The 23,496-nt window shown below is 43.0% G+C and overlaps 1 protein-coding gene across 1 annotated transcript in view; it reads right to left on the bottom strand.

Annotated features, from left to right (window-relative positions):
- The window catches only part of RERE (arginine-glutamic acid dipeptide repeats), a gene marked incomplete at its 3' end in the record, with an annotated part of 176,956 nt that overhangs the window by 10,024 nt on the left and 143,436 nt on the right, over positions 1-23,496 (bottom strand). Inside the window, exons 11-14 of the mRNA XM_082009482.1 lie at positions 5,329-5,491; positions 3,031-3,123; positions 2,058-2,257; positions 652-813 (exon numbers count right to left, since the gene is read on the bottom strand). Of these exons, the coding sequence (XP_081865608.1) occupies positions 652-813; positions 2,058-2,257; positions 3,031-3,123; positions 5,329-5,491 (618 nt within the window). The remainder of the gene's footprint in view (positions 1-651; positions 814-2,057; positions 2,258-3,030; positions 3,124-5,328; positions 5,492-23,496) is intronic.

Raw genomic sequence — 23,496 nt, 5'->3', positions numbered from 1 at the left:
AAATTTTGCTAAGGTCCCAGTTTTATCATGTGAAAACTTGCTTAATATGCCGGTTCTGACTTGTTTTTTTTAAAAAAGAGTATTTATTTTTAACTTCCTACTTTTCAATTTACACTGCTTAACGCCAAGCCTTCCCACTTCATCTGGCTTTGTTTCTTACAGGCACTTATGCATTTAAACAAACTAAACTGTGTCTTGCTCTGAAAAATCAAGCAAATATACATACAGAAAACCAGTAACAGAAGTAGTCTCAATTACTACATATTCATATTCCTTTCTAAACAAAGATTAAGTACTGCTTAAAAAAAAAAGCCCCAAACTGTCTACTTGTCTCAAATATAGCATTTCTCATCTGTATTACTTCCATGAGCCTAGTGCTTGCATTTGCATCTGAAATTGAAGGATTAATTTATCATGAGAGCAGTAAAGTTATGTGGGGATACTTTGATGGCTTTTATCACTACACATCCTTATGTACAGGAACAAAGCATCAGTCAGATGCAGCATTAAATTTTTTGCTTATCCACATAAGTAGGAAATTCTAGGTCACCGAGAGATTCCCTGGCCTCCTAGAATCGGCATCTCATTTATCTGACTGAGGCAGCCTTAGGTGTCCAGCCCTAACACAAAAGAAGGATGGGAAAATTGTACCTTGGTAGACTTCTTCACTGAGTCTGCTTTGCTGTCATTACTGGAAGTGCTGGCAGCGCTAGGAGAGTTGCGGCCACTGGAACGGATGTCTTCATTAATAGGTGAGGCTCTACCATCAGGGCTGGCTGGCTGCTTTTTACGACCACTACGTAGTGTAGACATCTATTTGTTTAACAGAAATAAAAGCGTATCAAAGTCAGCATTTGTCCAACCTCTTCATTTTTTTTCTGCCTTACAGCAGAGGCATGGATGGAGCACTCCTGTTAAGAGCTTGAAAATGAAAAACCAACAGCATTTAAACACTGTTACAATTTTTGCTTGAAAGCTCATCTGAACTTAAAAGTAAAAGTAGGCAAATTTGCCTACTCAAAAATATTAAGTGCTGATTATTTAGTAGTGTCTGCTAGAAATGACAACATTAGAAAGATGTTCCAAAGCTGCTGCTGTTTGCGTGCTAAATTTTCTTCATAAAATGCATGCATGCACAGTTGTAAGCGTGCATACACTCGGGGTGAATGAGGTAGGACGGGACCCTCATGCTCCATTAAAAAAAAGAAGTCTATCTGTTGGTATTCAAGTAGTCAAGACCAGTTTCTAAAGCCACAGTTGCAATGTGCTCCTGCTATGTGAGAAGGAATCACTGTAGGGTGTATTTCAATAATCAGTGCTGTTTCTCTCCCATTTTGGCAGTTTTCTGTAGGACTGGCTACCATAAAAACAATGAAGCCAACCTTACCTGACAGTGTAGCCTCACAAGGTATTTAGAAGCAATGGTCGTATCATCATGATCAGAAAGATGGAGAGGAGAGGGCAACCAAAACGCAAAGCGAACATCAAACTAACTAGAGCTGCTGCCAGAGTTCTCACAAGTGACCTGCGCACAGTAAGGCTCCTGGCATTTCACCTCAAGTAAAAACTCTGTGATAGAGCACGCTAACTATGGGAGCAACCTACAGTTTTCTGTAGGGAAGAGATTTTAACTCCAGTAATGAGGAGATCATGTGAATAGCATTTAATTTTTTAAAACTCGTCCTCTAAAATAAGCCCAAGGGCTTACCTCTGACAGGATCCAGCTCAAAGAAGGATACATACTAGTAAAAAATCTGTAATGATACACTGGTCAAGTGCCCCCTTACACTGACAGTCCACTGTCAGTCATTAAAAATATGAAAATAATGAGTTTCACTAGAACTCGCAGAAAAGACATTTCGGCTCTGTTGCCCGAAGAAAGCCTCAACCTCAGCAAATCTCACACTTGCATACACAAATATAGCAGCAGGCACATACCATGGCAAACAATCAAGATGGAAAATGGAGAAAGTGTCATTTTAGAGGTTTGACTACCTTTTTCCAGACAACACCCCCTCTTTACAGAAGAGGCTGCAATGCAAAAGCATTAAGCCTACCGAGCCCCGACTCCGTCTTGTCCTCATGCTATGCTTTCCACTAAGTCCATCATCTTCCTCTTTGACAGGCTTAAACATAAAGGGTGGAGGGTCTACAGGCTTCTCAATGGGTGGCAGCTCTCCGTATTTTTTGAAGTGAATGCGACAATCGGTGCACAATAAAATGTTTTCTCGACCGCCGTGGTGCCAGTCCTTGGAGGCTTGGGGCAGGAAAAGCAACAGCTTAGAAATACACAATGTACCAGATACTCACAGCACAAACACACTGCGTTATTAAAAAGCACGTAACAACTAGAGAAGTAGCTGCTTTTCTGTGGGCAGTAAAGTTGGAGAAGTTTCTGGAAAACTTTGTCTTGTTCCAGGCTTAGCCTGTGTTCCAGTGCACATCTTCAATATTCAATTTACAAACTTTGTTTACTTAAGCAACTACAGCTTTGAAAATAAAGCATGAAGCCTTATCTGCTCTACCTGGGAGCTAACAGGCAGCTGCTATTCTCCAAAGCTGTGGTTTCTTAAAGTGAAGTGAGCTATGAACTTCTCATTTCCTTCCCTATTTTGGGGCTCACGCTTCCATGCCATGCATATGCCCAAATATCAGAAAACCTTCAGGAATACCTACAGGAATGAGGCTGCTGTAGAGGAGATTTTGTGCAGTATAAAGAAGTTTTGTGTGCAACAGTCACAGTCCAATATTGATTTGCTATATCACAAATAGATTATTTAGATTACGGATTATGTAGATTTTTTCCTGTATGAAGGTCTACCTCTCAGGACTCTCCTTTGTCACTGCAATATTAATTTGCAATGGCAAAGCATGATTAACTCTGCTAGGAACACTGCATATTTTTGCTGATTCAACCCCACATTTCTTTGAACAGCTGTACATGCACACAAACTGCTCTCGCTTGAATGAGCCTGCGTTAAGTAGTCAGTAGAGAAGGGAGAGAAATACAGCAATGAATCAGGTGCGTACTGGTTGTGAAGCAGTGACGACAGGCGTAGCCCTTCAGTTCCTGTTCACTGTCCTCGCTGTCAAAGTCATCTTCACTGGCCGAGCTCAAGTCCACTGAATAAGTGAAGAACAAGGGAAGAAGGGGAAAATGGAAAAGAAAAACTCAGCAGGATTTTCTACTTCCTCCTACTTGGCTAAAATAACCATTAATAACAATAGTTCTCGCATAGATTTTGTGACTTCCTACAATCACCTTGCCTTGGATGGCCATTCTTTCCCATTCTGCAAACTAAGCAAGGCCAGACCTCATCAGTCTACAGATCAAAGGAGGATTCCAGGAACGCACCAAGTAATACAATTGACAGAACTTTTGATTCAGTACACAGTACTTTTCCAATTAAGTTGTCATTCAAATACTGTTCATGCTTAGTTAGAGGCTGTGTTCCAAAGGGCAATTTTCAAGAGAGAGGAAGTTTGTATCTCTAGAACCTGGTCAAATTTAAAATCAAATATTCTGTACCTAAATACTACTTTACTAGATTCCATGGACAGATACTGTGGTGGCTCTTCTGGTTTTTATTTTGTTTCTATAGACTTCACCTTCTCATCCAGACGGTGTCTGTTGCTATGCTCTGTGAGACAGGGGCTATATTTAACCCAAGAGCTAGATATGCTTTGCGGGTGGAAGAAATGATGCCTGCACATAATGTACCTGTTTGAAAAACAGGTTGTGATTCTTTTGGATGAGAGGTACTACAATGATACTACCAGCTTTCCAATTCTTACTGCAAGCCTCCTTAAGAGTTTTAACCTGTGGCAAACTTACATTTAATGAATGTTATGTTTTGAAGAAGTAGAGAGTATGGAAAGGGTCGCTTTCCATTGTGGCAAGCAGTACACAGCAAATTAGCTGATTACAAGTCTGTGAGCTAAAAAGCACCATCTAAATCACTGAAAATCTGCAGACATCACAAAAACTGTATCTTACCTCATCTTCTAAAACAACTCAGGCGTAAATCCTTTCTTATTGAGAGTACTGCATTTTTCTAACACCACCACTATAAATTCACAACGTAACAGGTCTATAATTTGTCACAAGCAGAAAGCCCTGTGGCTGCTTTTGTTCACATCTTTAATTAGAAAAGACGTCCTTGATGCAAGAATAGTGTTTTTCTAAAGGTTCCAAGAGGGTATTTTGCAATACATGCAGGTCATAGAGAGGGAGGGATTCTACAGTACTTGCCATTAGCCTTGGTCACCAACTCATTACCCTTCAAATTAACACAGGGCACTACCATAATTTCTACATTAATTCTTGTAGGTGTTTAAAACCTGACTGCAAAACTGACACCAGGCTAGAACTTGTTTTCTTTTACTGAATTGATTTTTATTCTCCTCCTGCAGCCGGATCCATATGGCTGGGGCCTTCCAGCCACAGGCACTCTGTAGTGCTGTGTACCTTGGATCGAGCTGTACAGTCGAGATACTCACTCCTTGTGCACGCAGAAATCGGCAATAAATAAATCCTATTAATTTCAGAAAGGAGAACTTAATGGTCCTTCCTCACTACCTAATATCCTCCTCTCCAGAACTCTCTGTCCTGCCTGCTCACCACATCCTCTACCTCCCCCTTATTAAAAGGTTCTGCCAATTTCTGCCTTCCATAGTCCCTTTTCTTCAGAAGGCACGTGAAATGTGCTGGGTTTAGTCCACAGAAAGCCTGAGAACTCACAGGGTAACATAAGCCTTTTACATAGGGATAAGAGTTTATATATCCCTGTGGACATTACTAATCATAACCCTTTGCAATGCAGGACATTTCACCGGTTTGGGTAATTATCCTTTGTTTAGACACTTGTGCTTCAGTCAAGGCCAAAGTTCTTCCAAGATGCATTAAGGTACAACAGTGCTGGCTGCAGCACACAGCCTGAGATCAAGCAGAAGGTATGGGTCACCAAGTAAGGATGAAAGGGACTTCCAAAGGGATGAAGGACTTCCTTCTTTTTGCATTTTCTAATTCCCATTACTGTAATAAGCCTGGAGAAAATACAACACAAAACCAAGAAAAGAGTAGGGAAATTCAGTACCAGGGCAATGTTTTCATCCTTGCAGGAAGCTTTTATGTTTAAGAACTGCACAAAGCACTTGGTGATCAAAGATGCCTACCACATTCCAGCATAATGGTATAGGAACAGGAGAGGGCGACTGCCTGAACTCCATTTCCTTGCTTCTTTCACTTGAAGGCACAGCACCATTATATTAACTGTTGCTCCCTGCATCTAAACAAAGACAAACGCATTGCTTTTAGCTTCCACTTACAGAATTCACTGGAGGGGGGCCTGGAGGGAGTGTTGACTGGAGTGGAAGCAGTTCGAGTTTTAATTCTCCGAAACACAGCCTGTCTTCGATGCCTACGGTGGGCTCGAGAACTTGCTGCTTCAGGGGTTTTCTTCCAATAGTAATAGAAGGTGATTAGTTCTCCCTGCAAATACAGAAGGAGTATGTTAGAGGGCCATGCAAATCTGACTTGTCAGCTTTTTTCCTCCCTTTTGCTCTCTGTATGCGAGCACGTGGATTTTTGTAGGAAGCTTCATGATGTATTTCAGCCAGACAAAAGAATTCTTTAGCTAAGACAGAAAAAAATCCTCGTTATTTTTTTGTTTGCTTTTGCGGGGGAGGAACAGAAGTAAATAAATGCCTTTCACTCCTCTCCTCCTCCACTAGGAAAGAGGTTGGGTAGTAAGTATCCAGCTTCCACCTGGATCAGCAACTCGGAAGGGGTGCCCTTGCCTTGCTGGTGACACCCTGCACAGCTCCGGAGCCACCGCGTCCGGAGGGGCACTACCTTCCAGGGAGCGGTCACAAGTAACTGGCAACCGCTAGGAACCCTCTGCTGTTTACAGAAAGAATAAGGATCAGTTCAAGCAGATGCTGCCATTTTGTCAACCTACGTTCTGAGTACAGATATTTTTAAATAGTCCCGTTTAAGAAGCTAAAAGTTAGAAAAAACCCATGTTCAACGAGAAGTCTATAACCATAACTCAAGCCTACTACAGTAAATAGTGTTTTAATTTGAATATATATGCCCACATCTAAATTAATTAAGCAGTTAGAAGAGCACACCTAGAGAAATGAGTGATAATTTCACAGCATAATGAATCTGGCTTACATTCAAAAACTGGAGCAGCTGCCATTCAAGCCGGCGGATGTAATGCCGAACTAAAGAACAGCATGTGGTTTTAATCTCTTTTCTCTTACTTTGAAACCCCATCATTTCCTGGCGACTTGTCTGCCTCTAAGGTAAAAGGTGGTGTTTCTTTCAAGTTGCAAAAGAAAAACGGAGAAGTTCTAACCAGCCCCTTGAAAAATCAACATCAGAACAAACATACCTGGATTGCCCACAAAAAGGGTTTCTTTGAACTGCGTTTTATGTGATCAAATAACATAACCTCAGCCTGCTCCCTCTGTGGGGAAATCCTGCAGCCCATACTCCGGGCAGATCACTCAAGTTAACTCTAATAAAGACACACCCTTAATTCAAACTCTCCCAAGGGCCTCAAACAAGCAATTACAGCCATAACCAACATCTGTACCACTGAAACACTTGAAAGACAAAAGGAGGATGTTGTTCTAGACATTAACTGCTGGCATTTGAGACACTTAAGAATTTACCAATGATTAACCTAAAAATAGAAACACCAGAAAAAGAACACAACCACCACTTTGATTTCTGGCGATGGACAGAATAGATGAATTTTTAATCTGCACTGCTACAGACCGCGATTGATGCTACTGATCTCCACCACAGACCTGAACAATACTCACACCAAACTGTATTCAGAGCGATACTTGGTGAGGAGGAGGTAGGAGTAAGTGGGCAAATTTAATTGTTACCTACAATTGTTGATCCTGAAGGACAAAAGCCCTACTAAAAAAACCCCAAGCCACACAACTCTTTCCTGAAGAGAATTTAAAACTAGAATGGGTGCAGGCTGGCGATGAGCGTTCAAGCTGTGTCGGATCTGGGCAGAACACGGAGCTCTGACACCCAGCTACACACCATGCTCTGCTACTGCATGTCCAACCGTTCCTGTTTGCTTTAGAAATAACATTTTACTTGGAGTCCATTAAAGGGGCTCAAAGTCCATCTGGCACAACTGTTTGTCAAACCGAGGATATGACCTGTGCCAGGCGGCCGACGAGGCTCTGCAGAAAAGCTTATGCAATCCTTTTCAGCGGTAGAAAGTCTGTTGCAAATGAAACCAGCTACATTTTACCTATAAATTCATTTATATCAAATCCGAGGTGCCAGCACCAAGGAGCAAGTCAGTAAATCCCGTGTCTTCATGTCAGTGAATTAACGTACCCTCTGACACGGCAACAGCGGAGTGCAAACCAATCTGTTTTCCTCCCATCTTAAAAGAGGAAATGGGAACCTATTTGAGCTCTATTTACACATCGCAAACCCGTCAGGTCCCAAGTGAAGTTTAACAACTTTTACATTGCGCTACATCATAAACCAAACTTTTAAAAAAGAAACGGTGTGTATTTATAAATGATCATAATGTTTTTTTTCCGGAGACCCTCTCAAAACTGCAGTCACAACTGCATGCAGCCAAAGATGAAATAGAAGTTTATTCAACAACCATTTTTACCCCATTTATGGGGGTGTATAACATCTGTATATATAGTATATGTACATCAATATGTAACATCTGGATATATTAAAGAACTAGAAAATATTTTATACTTCCAATTCATCGTCAGACTGCACAGCTACAGGTCAGTGAACGACTCGACTTTCTGACAAGGCTGGAGAAGTAAAAGTCGGAGAGGAAGCACCGACGGAGAATGTCAGCGTTATATACGTACACACAGGTTAGACATGCACTACGCTGAAAAAATTCCATGCCCGATCGTATCAGCTGCCTGGCCATCCAGTATTATATTGTCTACCTAAGGGACTAAATGCTGGAGCGGAGCGAGTCTGGAAGGATTAGCAGCAGCATACTGGTGACTGCACGGGCGGCAGAAGCTTGAGCACAAAGGAGTAAGTCAGGAAAGCTTTGGTTCTACAAACAGAGAGTAAGAACAGCTTCCAGCTTCACTGCAAGTGAAGTCAAATGAACTTTAATCAAACATGCATAGTGTGCACGGCTGAAACCCATCGCACATAAATTCAGGGAACAAAAGCTGTTGCAGAAATCAATAGCCTACTGAAACATTAACACAGGCAAGCATTGATCAAAAGCCCTTTTACAAAAGGCAGCCTTGCAAATTAGCTGCTGTTTTTGCTTGCAAGCAAACAGAAAAGCATAAACGCTGCTGACATGAATGGCCTGTAATGATCATTTTGTTCCTGGTGATCTCACCTCACCTCACCACAAGGTCTCACAGTCAACGCATCCTACATCTCTGTACTCTAATTGCGCACAGCATGATGAACTGAGGCGGTCTGGTGCTCGTTCACTGGGGGAGGGCTGAGAGCAGCTGCTCTGAATGTGATTTTCTGGGTAGCACATCTACACCCAGGGTAATAGTCCTAACCCGACCACCTGCAAATATATTTTATGTCTCATTTGAAGTTTTTTGTGTCAGGAACTGGGTATTGCTAGTAACACACACACACTAAAATCACACAAGATAAAGCAGACTTTGACAGACAATGAACCATCCTTCATTGGATCGTTACACTCGTTCAACTCAACAGGAGTGACATCTCCCTCATTTCCAAACTTCAGAGATAAATTAAGGAAAGGGTGAGACCATTGAAGCAACTGCTACCTGTGGTGAGGTCTCTGGCTGATGGTGGAAGAGAAATTCAAGGCTTGCAAGCCAAGTCCAGGGAGGGCTGAACCTGCTGCTTGAAATAGTGACCTTATTCATCACCCTCTAATACAGTTTAGTGGCCTGAAGTGCACAGACCATCTGAAGTTAGGAGGAGACTGCCTTCTTTTGCAATAAGCACCATCCAACTACTTCTGTCACCCTCTTCTCCGCTCTCAATAATACGCTCTTGCTTAGCCAAGGTCTGGAACCACCAATAAAACAGGTATTAACAACCACTGCAAAGCCTCACAATGAAACGGTAAACGTAAGGGATGCATGACCCAGCTTATCACCACTTTGAACGTGAACTAGCAAAATCTGATATGGCTGCACATACATGGGTGACCCATAATTCATATGCAAGTGAGTAACATGAATGCTCAATGAAGCAGGTCCTCATAGCACATGCAAAACCATTCCTCAGCAAAGCTCCCAGTCTGAATGAATCAGAGCAGTCGTAACATTCCAGATGTTTGGTGGTAATATCGCCACTATTTTGAGGCAACTGTCCAGCAGGAAGGGTTTCCACGTCCAAGTCACTGCTTCTTTCACCACATCTCTCAGATCCCCAGATACTGATGCTGCTGACAACTGTCCATTTGTATCACTTACCAATACATCCAGTGTTAGAAGGAACGTCCCAATAAAATGACCCACAAGTCTACTCCGACACCATCCCTCAAACAAGCAGCTCTAATTCCTGTACTGTGCCGCATCCAAGAGAGACACTATTAGTACCCTCCCAGATCAGCTCCATCAAGATACAGCTTTTTCCATTAGTGGGGGAGAGGATTCATTTCTTTCCCAGTCTTCTCAGTTGTTCATAGTAACACCCTCACCTCCACCTGATACACCACCTCTCTTTTCTGCAAACACAACTCCATTTTTCTATGTTAACAACTGATTGACTGTCCCAAGCAATTTATCAAACACTTATAAAGCAAAACAAGAAGCACTCTTCAGGCTTTTAATGCCACCTTTCCTTGAGAATATCTGATTTTTTATGCAGAGGGTGGTGAAACCCTGGCACAGGTTGCCCAGAGAGGTGGTAGACGCCCCATCTCTGGAAACATTCAAGGTCAGGTTGGACGGGGCTCTGAGCAACCTGCTGTAGTTGAAGATGTCCCTGCTCACTGCAGGGGGGTAGGACTACATGACCATTAAAGGTCCCTTCCAACCCAAACTATGGTTCTGTACATTCCCATTACTGAAGTTTCACAAGACAGAAGGGGGACACATTCTTCACTAAAAGCCATTGTTCAGCTTTCATCAATTTTGAAGTACATGCAGAGCTTACAACTCTTCCAATCTCCTGCCTTCTCCTGCCAAGGCCATTTGAGCCCATGTTGTAGGTACCTAGAAAAAAGTCACACTTCATCTCCTCTTAGCTCTGTTCTAGGGATTATTTATAAAGAGGAAGAAATGGTTCAGATCCACTCCCACTGGAATATGCAGCAGTGAGACCTCTGCAATTCAGCTCTGGAGGCTGAGCTGACAAAAGCCTTCAAGTGCCCAACAGCCCACACCCTCCCTACCCCAGCACCCCTCCTTGCACTGCATTTATTAGGAGATTACTTCCTTGGCATGTGGCACCTTTCTTTTACCTCTCCCACCATTTTCACCCACTGGTCTCACTCGTATTTTTTTGCAGCTCAGTCAAGCTCTCCAAGCCACATCACAAAACACCAGGGCAGGTTACAAACTCTTCCCATACCCTTAGCAAACTATGAGTGCCAGTAAGTGCTGCGTGTCCTGGTTCCTCACTTCTTATCAGTAGTTTTCAAATGTAAAATACACAATACAAGCTGTGTCCCATGTTTGTGTTTAGTCTTGCCTTAGGTAAGCAAAGGATTAACACCATGTATGCATTTCTGGATATGAGAGGTTTTGACAGCCCTGCTGCAGCAGAAGCTGCTCCCACAGAAGCCAATCACACAAACACATCAACTTACCTTCAAGTATCTGTTATGGTATAACAGAGTGAGCAAACATAATAATTGCTGTTTAATTTCCCCAGAGCCTAGCTCTGCCGGGGGGTGTGGGGGGGGCGTGGGGGGGTGGTGGTGTGTGTGTGTAATCACACGGGAGGGGAATAGCTTTACAGTAATTAAACAGAAAAGGTAAATGACAACTCTCTTCAATGGTTATAAACTAGTCATGGCAGACCAGAGGGGAACAGATTGTCCAGCTGTGGTCTTAATGAATTCACAGTCTTTCTGGAATGCATCAAGATTTTATTAAGTCAACTCAATTTAGCTAATGCTCCCTATTACTAAAGTCCTGTGGTAAAAACACTGTCCCCAGTGCCTCCCTCTTCCACTCTATCCCTGGCTTTACAGTCTTGGTTACAACATCTGCTCAAACGTTGCACGCCAAGGGGTATATCAAGAAAATGGACTGCACGTGCAGTTTTGCATAACGGGAGCCGTATAGTACATACCTTCGGTACAGACCAGTGTATCGCTGTCTGCCACCTCCAGGTTGCTTCCTGAAACTTTACAGAACAACCCAGAACATTGCCATACACTGTTAGACTGGGAAACAAAATTGAAGGTGTCAGTCCCTTCCATCACATGCATCTCCATACCCAAGAGCTGCTAATACAAGAGGCACGAATGTATGCAACAGACTAGCACAGTTGTGCAACCGATCCTCTGACCTCCGGAACAGCACAGCCCACCACACCAAGGCAGAAACGGCGAGTGGAGAGCACCGCACGGCTATTTCTCGTTAGGAGCCTAGATCCAGATAGAGAAAGTTTGGAACTCTTGTCTGGTCTAAACATGCTGAAATATTGAAAAAATGCAGCAGGAAAGAGAATAAACAGCTGTGTGCAGCTCAGAAGAGTTGAACCTAGATATTTTTACAATTTTAAGCTTGGTCTACATGCTTCTGCCAGCTCTGACAAATAGGTTTGCATGTGCTCTAATTAAGCAGTAAGTCTCAGCAGCTTGTTCAGTAGCACTGATTAATGTCCACCTTGGGTGCGCAGGAATACTGCATAATCTAAAACATTGCTGAAGTTTTAAGAGACATTTTTAAGAACCAAGCAATATTTTACTAACACTACAAAAACCACATTAAAAATTGCAGGCTGCTCTCTAAGGAGTATCCTGCAGGTCTCAGCTCTCTAGCATATTTTAAAATTATAGGCATTTTATCTAGAAGTTCCTCTAGCCACTTATCTTTCGGATGGCAATACAGCCTCCTCTGCCTGGTCTCTGCTAAGAACTCTACCTACAATTTTAGAAGACTGGCTGTCCTCATACTCCATTTTCCTTGTTCTGTAAACAGCAAGGTAAGCTAGCTGGTTTCATCTTTTACTTGAAACTCCTGGCAAAACAGGCTGGCCAAGAGGGCATCAAAAAAGGAGATAGGTATACAAGAAACCCAGGCTAACTCCTTGGTTATTTATGCTGTCAATCTACCCCCAATTCACAGGATTAGCTGGGAATCCAGCTAAGGCTCCATCTGTATTTTCTGGATTTCATTTTGTTGTGGAAAAAACCTGCTATCAGATACAGCCTTATGCTTTCTAACTGTTTCTGCTAAACGAGCACTGCTACGCTGCTTAGTCCTCTACAGGCAAGAGAAAGAGTGAGCTTCTATCTCCTACAAATTATTATGCTTTTGTTCAGAGAGCTGACACAGGCCTATGATACAACAGGTCATCAGAGAACCGTGTTGCTCCTGATAGTGCTGAAACAAGTTTGGAACCTGAAGATTTCACTCCAAAGTTCCTCAAGCAGTGAAGAGACTAAAATAATTTCATTTTTCATGTTGGCTAACCAAACGCACAGATCACTTTTGTAGTTCTCCCGAGAGAATGTATTTGCTCTCCTTCACAAATAAAATTAAAAAATAAACCCCCAGCATAACGGATGAGTGCAAACTAAACCCAACTCTCACAACAAAATTATGCATGGGAACTGGAAGTGGTAGGAGACACAAAGAGTAATGGAATCACTAGTACAAGAGTCAATGAACAGGGACTGCAAAGCAGGGAGGAAAAAAAAGAAAGAGATATAGGAGATAGGATGTAAATAATCTCTCATTTGTCACAAACATTTATCTGCACTAACACAGTAACACAACCATTGTATAGCATCTTCCATTTGATGACAAAGTCAATGAAGTATTTACAAATTAAGTCTCAGCACATCCTTTTTAAGTTTACTTTGTACAGAAAACTGTATAGAAACAGAGAGACAGAAGATTTATAAACTGGCCAAAATCAATCCTGTGTGAGAAGGACAATTGTACCAATTAACCTCAAACTATGTGAACAGCTCTACTGGTGGCACTCAGGCTCTAAAACTCCTTCATAATTCAAAACCAGGCCTACTGGATGGACTTACCCATACTTATTAAGCACAGTACGGGCTGACTGTTCCTCAACAGTTCAGCTTTCCCTTTGCCCTCCATACAAGCTGCTTTTTCTTCCAGTTGGATATTCTGGTTTCATTCCTACCTCTTGACTGTATGGTTTTAGCAAACCGCAGAGAAACCGAAATGTTATTGTCCATAGCCTGAAAAAACCCCACACAAATAACATGTCTCTGTGCCACATCTAACTCACAATTTTCATGTAGTTCATTTTTGCTAACCTCTTCCAGTGTTTGTATTTAATAGGTAGGAAATAAGATAATTAACGTATTCTGGAACTTGCCCTCGCTACTTGTTCTATGTGAACATTTTTTTTTTTCATTTATAGGGATTTAAATACCAGCTTTAACGGTTCTGCAAAAACAAATGCTTAGCACACTAGTGCATTGTTTTAAGCCTCAGCCACAGTTAAAAGCTGCTGACCCTCTCTCCAGCTGTACGTCATGCCAGAATGAAAAGAAAGCTTTTGTAATTAAGGCTTCTTCCTCCAGAGACTCCTCTTTGTTAATCAACAGAGTTTCTAATCCCCACAGGAACTCACAGACTGTTGGCTGCATCCATTATTAATTATTAGAGCCTATCTTTAATAGTGTCAGTTATAGTTCTCCAGGACCGCATAACCGCTACCAGCGTCACCAGGTATGCCCCACGGGGATCTCTGGCGCCTGATCAATTAAGAGGTTATCAAAATAGCGAAGGAGTTAAGAACCTGCTCGCCTTATACACATTTGTCGAGGATTTATTTTCTACTTAGCTCCCCTTTGCAACTCAATACCATCAACATTTCTGAGGTTAGAAATCCCGATCTGCTCGATCACCTCACTTCTCCTCCCCTCCCCTGCCCTCCCCAGCCTCCTCTCTGCCGCCTGCCTTCCCGCACAGCTCTTCAGCCGCCGCCCGGCGCCTGCCGGCTCCGCGGCCGCGGGGCCTCCCGGCACGGACGGGACGCGCCCCGGCGCAGCGCACGAACTGCTTCACGCGGAGCCTGGAGGGGGCAGGTGAGCCCCTGCGGAGCCAGCGCACCTCTCCTCCTATGGAGGCTCAGGCTGGCACACGCTGCAGGTTCCTTCCAGCCCGCAGTGGTTCCACAGCCGTCTGCTCTCCCTAGCGAACGCCAACACCCAGCCCTTCTCCCCGGTCACTTACTTCCCGATGCCACCCCTAACAGAACGCACGTGGGCCAGGTGAGTTAAGCACAACGTGCTTCTGAAGAACAGAGACTAAATGCTTTTGCAAAGATGGAGCAGTGCCTATTTTCTTGAGCCAGCAATTCTTTCGTTCCCTTTTACAACCCACATCAGAGTCCCGGGGTTCCCAGCTGTTTCATGCAACATCTTTCACTGACAGCCTCTTGTTAACTGGAAGTTCTCAATATTGGAGCTCACACCTCAGGACGAAAAGGAGAAAGGGGTAAACACCCAGATAAATTAAATGCAAAGTATTCAGAACAGCTTTCGGGGCAGAGCTCGCTGTAGTCTATACTGGACCGTTGTCTTTTCCCCTTCACGTACAATTTTCCATCAATTCTGCTGACATTGAAAATTTAGCAGCACAATACAAGGAATAGGATTTTCTCAAATGAAGGTGCCGAGCACCGATACATCATCCCTTTAACTGCACTTTCTTTTTCTACCAGCTCAGTAATTAAGTTTCTTGGTTGTATATTGCTAGAGTTCAGGTGTGGGACAAAAAAAAAAAAAAAAAATTACTGCTACTGGCTATAGTGCAATGATATGTTTCCCAACGCCTGTAATACATCACATTTTTGCTATTTAAAGCTAAAGTATCGGTGGTGGTTCACGTGGGTGAGTATATGAGAGAAGCAAGCCATAAAGCAGTTAAAACTACCACACTCCATCCTGTAAACATTTTTCTATTTATCTGCCCTTCATTACATGCACAATCTTATTATCTCTGCACATCCTCAAAGCGACAGCCGTCAGGGTCACCCTATAAAATATACATCGGCAATGTTACATTTAATGACTGGAGCGAGAAGAAAAATGAAGGATGGGAGGAGTGGAATACCACAGGATGTTTTAAAGGGATCATCAGTTATATCTATGCGTTTCCTGAGGTGATAATTGAATGACAGTGGCTGGGGGGAAATCCATTTTTGAGCTTGGGAAAGGACTGTTAAGAAAAAAAGTGGGTTTTGTACTGGCAGCATGTAATGGCTGCCAGAAAATGAAAAAGGTTCCTTCAACCACAGCAGTTCCTCTGTTTTATGGATTTTATATAGGGGCTGAAAATGATATCAAGTACAATCAGTTATTCAAACCAAGCAAAAAAATATCGACAGACTTTGGTAATTTCATCCCCAAGTAGACTTTCTGTTGTGGTTTGCATGTCAACTTTAATTAATTTAAATGAAAGACTAATTTGTGTATGTGCATGCGTGTGTATAAAGTGACATTTCAAACACAAGGATAACAGCATTTTCTGCTGTCGTAATTTTTGCTTAAAGTATTAAAAATTTAATTCTACTGTTCAGCAGTGAACTTAATCCTCCTGCATTTCAGTAAGGTATACATACGCTAATTCTGCACGACTGAAATTAGGCTTGCAATTATTAAAAAAAGTGTTACTACTTTAAAAATATTTTTATTATAATCGCCTGATGACAATTTTACAAATAGAATCAAACTATACTTACCGAAATGTTTCCTGTGTTGTAATTGTTAGATTTACTGGTTCTCTTAGTTGACGACTACACAGCAACAATACAAGTTGCTATTTAAACCAAACCACTTCCAGTTAATTGTCACTTAGAATCGATGCCCTGCACTACTGCAACACTGCGCGGGATGCCCCAGGCTCACCGAGGGACACCTACACGGAACGGACGGGGTGACAGAATACACTGACTTCGAGCTCATCCGAATTAGAAAGGTTTTCTCTCACTAGAATATCGGGGAGGGACAATAAAATAACCACCCCACGCTCACCCTCCTCAGCAGCTAAACAGACCACCATTACGTAGCTCAGCAAACTCCCCTCCCGTTCAGCTGGAAATTACACCGCGGCAAGATGGACGACATTTTCCTGAGCTGAAAAGATTATTTCGAACAGTTAAGTGCTTACATCTTGCCATGCAAGTTCCTGGCTCAACTTACCTGAGAAGACACTGGAGTCTCTAACATTTAACAAAGAAGTTTCCAGCGATCTTTCAAGCTCCAGTTTAAAAGTCATCAGTTAGTCTGTGAGTGGGGAAGCGGTTCAGGTCGACCAGACTAACATCATTCAACGCGTCTGGGACACCCTGGACGGTCTGTAAAAAAGTTCCAATCCCCAAGTCACTGCAGCTTGTCTGTAATAGTCTAATGTGGAAATCCTACACCACTTCACGAGCCACCGAGGACTGTCTTCCTGTTAATTAGAGCTGGTACTTCTGTTTGTGTCCTTGGATGAAACCGTCTCACACCTTCCCCAGGTTAAGTTAGAACATATTATATTACCAGGTTTCAAAACAAATCTGATTCTTGCCATATTCTGTTACTGGAATCTGACGTCATTCTCAATAGGATTTCTTTCCCTTGATGTCAGATAGGTTTTTCCCCCCTTATGACTTTGGAGAGTGGGGTTTTGTCTCTAGATTATTTGCACTGTGCTCTGCAATCCTAAACCCATTTCTTTCCTGGGCAGGCAGTGGTCACTGAGAAGATACGTGCCACAAAAGCAACGAAAACAAAAACACTCAAATATATAAGCGAACGGAAATGCTGAAAGTTTGATCAGATTTTCCTGTTTTAACAGGGCAAGAAGAGCTGAAAGTAAGGCATTAGCCATTTGTTTCTTGAATGTCACATTCTGTAACTGCCTTTATTTAAATATAGAAATAAGAATTGAAGGTCCACTCAGTTCTGAGACAAATCACCAGCAACTTTGCCACTAGCAGCACTGTTTCAGACTGCTGATGTGCCTGCATGCTGACCTGCATTCCACATTTCAATGTAACAGATGTTTTGGGTTTTCCAAACACATCTGTGATGAATCACACAAAGCCCGGCTTGTCAAACGGGGCACGCATTATCTCTCCTGACACACAGCTTCCTCCCTTTGCGGCCCATGACCTATAGGGGAGCTGCTGAGTTTTAACAGTTTATTATAAAAGTCATGTTAAAAACAACTGCATTCAGAAAATACTGAAAATTACACAGGAGGCAACAAACCTCGTAAAATAATCCTCACTGCTATGAGGAAAGTGAAGGTGCAATCACCTGGAAACAGAAAAAAAATTGCATCCTTTTTTTATTGCCGCTATCCTCAAAGTCTTCACAACTGGTTATTTCATGGTGGAAACTATCAAAACCCCCGGTTCCATGCTGAAGACAGCTAAAATTTGACCTCTTAATAAAAATCTCTATCACAGGATGCCCAGCACCTGAACACGCCAGATGGAGGAAGAACGCCATCCGTTTTACACCTGGAAAGCATCAAACAAACTAATGCAGACTACCAGGCTCATCACTGAGAACCTCTCACACGCTGCAGACACAGCTTAGGGAGGATGGGTTCCCGCTCTACTACTCGCTCTGAGTTACGGACACAGCAACAAACCTGCGAACAAAACCTCTCGGCCACCCGTGCCATCAAGTCGTGATTTTAAACAGACTCAGTTTCTCTCAGACCTGATCCCCGAACAGCTGTTTTCCTTTTACTGCTCTCCAAGAACATTTCTCTAAACCAGTAGATTTTCTAGATTAAGTGTGGAGGGTTGAGGGGTACTTAAGTGTTTTCCTGTTTATCAGAGCAGTATCTGAAACGAGGAACATCGAAGCAGGACACTGAGCGACCCCAGTCCCCAGAAGAACTGCCACGTAAGCCGCTTATCCCTCCGTTACTGTTGCTTCAACAGCCTCAAATTCTGTCAGGAAAAAATCCTCAGCAAGCAAAACTTCTCTAAAAGACAATGGTAAGCGTTGTAAAGCGGTATTAGAAAGACCAATTCATTGTTGCTGACTACAACACCTATACAGTGAGCTCAAAAGTGGAAAGAAATTGCTCATTCTTTAGAGTTCCGTTCCGCCCTGGTATCTCCAGCAAGCACGAATCCTAGCTACTCCCTTGGAAAGCGAATTCGATCCCCACTTTGTAATTAGGGATAAGGAAAAAAAGGCGCCAGTAATTTGGGGCATGACTTAGGGCTCTGACTCCTGAGCCTTGCAGATCATACTACAGTGAGTCCGGAGACGGAGCTGGGCTGCTGCCATTAATGCTGCCCGCCCCATTAATGGCCCACACGGCCACAGCAGGGGCGTCAGGACAGGCGATACGGCCGCCGCAGCTGATTTTAAAAAGTATTCTAACTTAAAACGTCATTGATTTCAGTTTACACTGTCAATTGCCATGAAACAGTGGGCTCGTTTTTACCTTTCTGTCGTGTCCACGACAGGGATGCTAACCTCTGATAGAAGAACCACGTAAGCAGGAAAGAAAAGTATGATGGAACATGGAAGTTAAGGCAATAGCGTTTTTCATCAACCCAAAAGTCAACCACCACTCAGAGCCAGAGATCTCAGAGACAGGAGTAAAACCCAAGAGCTCCGATTCACACCACCAGGCAAGCTAAACTTCTAAGAGCTGTTTCTCACAAGCTGGGCAAATCTCAGATTCTGACCCCCTGGATGACATAAAGCAGCTGCAGCGTTAGAAAAGGCATCTTCGTTTATCTGGCTCTGCACAATACCTATTACACAGAACTGTAGCTCCACGTGCAGTTATCCACCAGGGAGACAGAAGAGCCACTAAAGCAAAAGGGCAGCATTGGCAAAAGAACAATGGCTATAGACCTTATGAGCTTTAATATGAAGCTTGATCCGTTCGTGAACGGGATTTGAGAGATGGTTGCCTCCGACGACAGAACTTTAGATTCAGCAATCCCCACCCCAGCCTGTTCTGGCCCTGCATTCTTATGCTGGAGGAGGAAGAAGTGCAGACTCCAGGACGCCCGTCCAGCAAGGGCGCTGACCCGTTACACGGCCCGTCCGCCATTTGCGGAACATTCTCCTTGCAGTAGTCTGACAAGCTTCTTCTAGAGCTGCCCTTCTGCTTCCCTGGAACAGTTCTCTCTACATTTCACTTCACTACCCAGGAAAAGCTCGATCCCCTCACGTAAATAAATCAAGTCAGGTTTATTTCCCTCTTCATAGCATCAGGCTCGTATTGTCTCTACTTGCCTTCTTGAGTTGTTCTACAAGTAGAGATTGAGGCAGTTTCTGATAAAGAGGAATAAAATACCATTTTTACCCAGTCACCAATCCTCTGAAGACGAAGACCGCTTCATTGTACTGCTTTGCTAGGTACGCTACGTAACCGGTCCCTCTGAATGATGCTTGACAGCTGCCGCCTCGCCACGCGTAGCCCAGACACACTCGCCCACTCAGCCAGCCCTCAACTGCATCGACTTGCTTCTCATGACCAGTTTATAAATACTGAAGAGTCTCACTCCAGTTGCATCAGTGAGAGCTCAGAAATTCTTTACCATTACAGTTAAGACTATGCCAATATGCCTTGGAAACACAGAGACTGGCTGATCAGGTATTCCAAACGCACGGAGTATTACACCATTTATTCCCTGCCACCACGTCTTACAATCACAGCATGTTGATGCCTACCACTAGGCAGCATGAGCGATCATTTTAATTAGCAGATTGTATTCAACACAGCAACCAAGGTGTCAGAAACTAAAAAAGAACCACTTACAATAGAGAACTTCAAAACAACAAGAAAAAAGAGGTTATATCAATACTTGCTGGCCTCCTTTGAGAGAAAGCGAAGCCTACTAGCATACATTTATACTGGCGTGCCTCTTAAAAGGACACTCCATTATTAACTGATAAGCTGTAGCCACAAAGTCTCTGAAATTGTTGGAACATAAATCTTCATGCATTTACCAGCGGGCAACCTATACACCACACTATTTGCCAACAAAACTACTCGTAGAAGCATCCTGCACCCTCAACAAGACACTTCCACCCCTATTAGCCACCAAAATTCCCTGTTGCACATTTTCCTTAAACTTTGTTTTTCTGGAATCCTACACCTTCTTCAGTTGCTCCTAATGGTGACAGCAGGTTTGTAAAGCAATACCACTCGCAAATCAGCCCTCAGCACACATATCTTAACGACAGTGGTGCCACACAGGAGGCTCTACTTGAAGGTCTAAGTTAGCATTTCCATCATGAACCTGAAAAGATAGTACAGACCAAATTTAAACACACCACTAGGAAAAAAAAAATTTAAAAATCAAGGTGGTAAAAGCAAGCAGAACTGCAACTGTAAACTTAAGCTGGTTTTACCTATAAGCATATACTTTAGGAGTGAGGCTATATTGTCAGCTAGGACTTCCAGCCTTAACTTTGTGTGCAACAATACTTTCATTTTTAGTGATCATCTACAAAATCAGTAGTATTACGGGAGGATAAATCAGAGTGAAGTAAAAACTAGTGATTTACTGCATGGAAAACTCCATTAACTAGAAGTGAGTACATGCTGAGTTAGTTCAAGAATTCGCTCCCCTGAAAGAACAGATTTCTCCTCCCACCAACCAACCAACCTGCGGCTCTAGACCAGCTTTCATCTATTATGAAGTTGCATCACATTTTAGATTTGGTTTACTACAGCAAAATATTACACTATAAAAAAATGCTTCAGAAAGATGCAGAGACCCAGTGACAGAGCCCAGTGCTGAACAGAAGCTCGAGATGGATGTTCAGTCTGTTGATTTCACTGCCATGTGCAAGTTTGAAAACTGGAATGCCAAGTTCTATTCGGTGGGGACACATTCTCATTTTACCTTTTAACTGTGGAAGATTTCCATTTGCGAAACAAGATCAGTGTTTAACATAGTGTTTGGGCTCGGGGCCAAGTTCAGCAAACAACCACATGTAGTGCACAAGCTAACGTTTCCTCCAGATATCAAATACTTGTAACTTTTGTAAAGGGTTTCTCTGTATATTGCCCCATCACATCAAACTTGTAGTAGAAAGGCCAGCGTAGAAAGGCCACGTTGACATCATATGACAAATCATTTTGGGAGTCCTCCAGCTCCTATCTTTTTCCTTTCCCTGTCCACCCCAATCCTTACAAAGCCTCTTCTACAACCAAGCTTTGGAGTGATCTCTCTGTATCTTAACCGGTTTCATTTCACAGAACTTGGAGAGAAACTAGTCAAGCCAGAAGAGAAAGCCCACAAAAGAACAAGGAGATGAAGTCAGTTTGCTCTTTACAAGACTAACTTAATGGTCTGCCAGATCATCCTTCTGCTTTGTTTTCTGGGCCTCCCTTAAGGCTTTCTTCCTCCCTCCAATCCCTCTAGAATCTGAAGGTGAGAAATTCCCACAAGGGGCAGTGGCTGAGCACACACGACACCAAGACTCCTGCAATTCTTCCTGGCAGGGTCTAGGTGATGAGTGAGTGAAGATAAAGAGATGGTATCCTGCCTATTTAAGTAGTATATTGTAATATGCTGCTCATGTAAACTCCTCAAAAATACAAGACCATAGCAACATCTCGAAGAAAATCTCATTGGTCTGGTATTACAAAATTTATTTTCTGGGCAATGTGTAGACAGGCAAGCACTTTTTCCAAGGAAAGTGGAACACACCTCTGCGTGATGCAGGCAAACTTTCTGGTCTTGAGTGCTCTTGTGTCCAAAAGGAGTGAAGGCATCCGCGATAAAATGATGATCTTGCTCACATAAAACGTGGTTTAATTTAGAGTAACCCTGACTTGCTAAGACAGAAAACTGAATTTCAGACAAAGAAAGCAAGAAAAAAGGATTTTACATATGCCTTCTGTAGACCTCCACATGCTTTAGACTACCACATCCAAAGCATTTTATTTCCCAGCTTTAAAAAGAAATGTCCCTTTAACAAGCTTCTTTTGTCTGTAAGCAGTAGCTGAAGAAAACAGGAAGACATGAAGATCACAGGGTATCTGAGCTATGCTGAGCCAAGACACAAGGAATTATCGTTCTCCTGCTCCAACAGGTAGCTGCTTTCCAAAGGAGGATAAGAACAGACTTCACTCATGATAGCTATCACCAAGCTTTTACACTGGAAGAAATAATAAAAACCAAAGCTCAATCATAGCAAGATTCAGTGCTTGAAGACTCACTAAATAGATTCTGCAGGAGCACTGGGACGTCCCATTACAGATTATGTATGCTTCCTTCCTACCTGTTTCCATGAAATGGAAAAGTGTCAGTTAAGGGATAAAGCAAAACTGAAGTTTGGGCGAGAGAGAGAATCGTAGAATGGCTTGGGTTGGAAGGGACCTTCGAAGACCATCTAGTCCAACCCCCTTGCCACTGGCAAGGACATCTTTCACTAGATCAGGTTGCTCAAAGCCCTGTTCAACCTGACTCCAAATGCCTGCAACGATGGGGCATCCACAACTTCTCTGGGCAACCTCTTCAAGCGTCTCATCACCCTCATCATAAAAAATGCCTTCCTTATATCCAAACTAAATCTACTCTCTTTTCAGCTTAAAACTGTTGCCCCTTGTCCTGTCACTACAGGCCCTGGTAAAAAGTCTTCCTCCATTTTTATATGCTGAAAGACCACAACAAGGTCTCCTTGGAGCCTCCTCTTCTCCGGGCTGAACAACCCCAACTCTCTCAGCCTTTCTTCATAGGCGAGGTGTTCCAGCCTATGTGTTCCAAATGATCATTTCCATGGCCCTCCTCTGGACCCGCTCCAACAGGTCCATGTCTACCTTGTAGTGTGGACTCCAGAGCTGGATACGGTACTCCAGGTAGGGTCTCACGAGAGCACAGCAGAGGGGGAGAATCGCCTCTCTCGACCTGCTGGCCACACTTTATGCAGGTCAGGATATGATTTGCTTTCTGAGCTGTAAGCACGCATTGCTGGATCATATCCAATTTTTAATCCATCAGTATTCCCAAGTCCTTCTCGGCAGGGCTGCTCTCGATCAATTCATCACCCAGTCTGCACTGATACTGGGGATTTCCTCGACCCAGGTGCAAGACCTTGTACTTGGCGTTGTTGAACTTTATGAAGTTACTTACAAGCCATGTAAGGGTCACGACTAAGTCCAGTCAGAGGCATGATGCATTTGATTCAGTTTGGTCCAATAGGCATGACAGAGAAGGACTTTCTAAAGCTGTGTGTTAGAGAACAGTTCTTTGCGGTTGGTATCTTTGCAGCCTCTCTAAATGCAGAATCCTTGTGTTTTCCATATGAAATATTCAATCACCTAAGAATGCTTTCACCTTTATGTGCAGTTCTCCATCAATTAGGAGCAAAA

Source organism: Phaethon aethereus (genome assembly GCF_964289735.1).
Source record: "Phaethon aethereus genome assembly, chromosome: 21".
NCBI classification, from domain to species: Eukaryota; Metazoa; Chordata; class Aves; order Phaethontiformes; family Phaethontidae; genus Phaethon; species Phaethon aethereus.
This window is presented reverse-complemented; position numbering and strand designations above follow the sequence as displayed.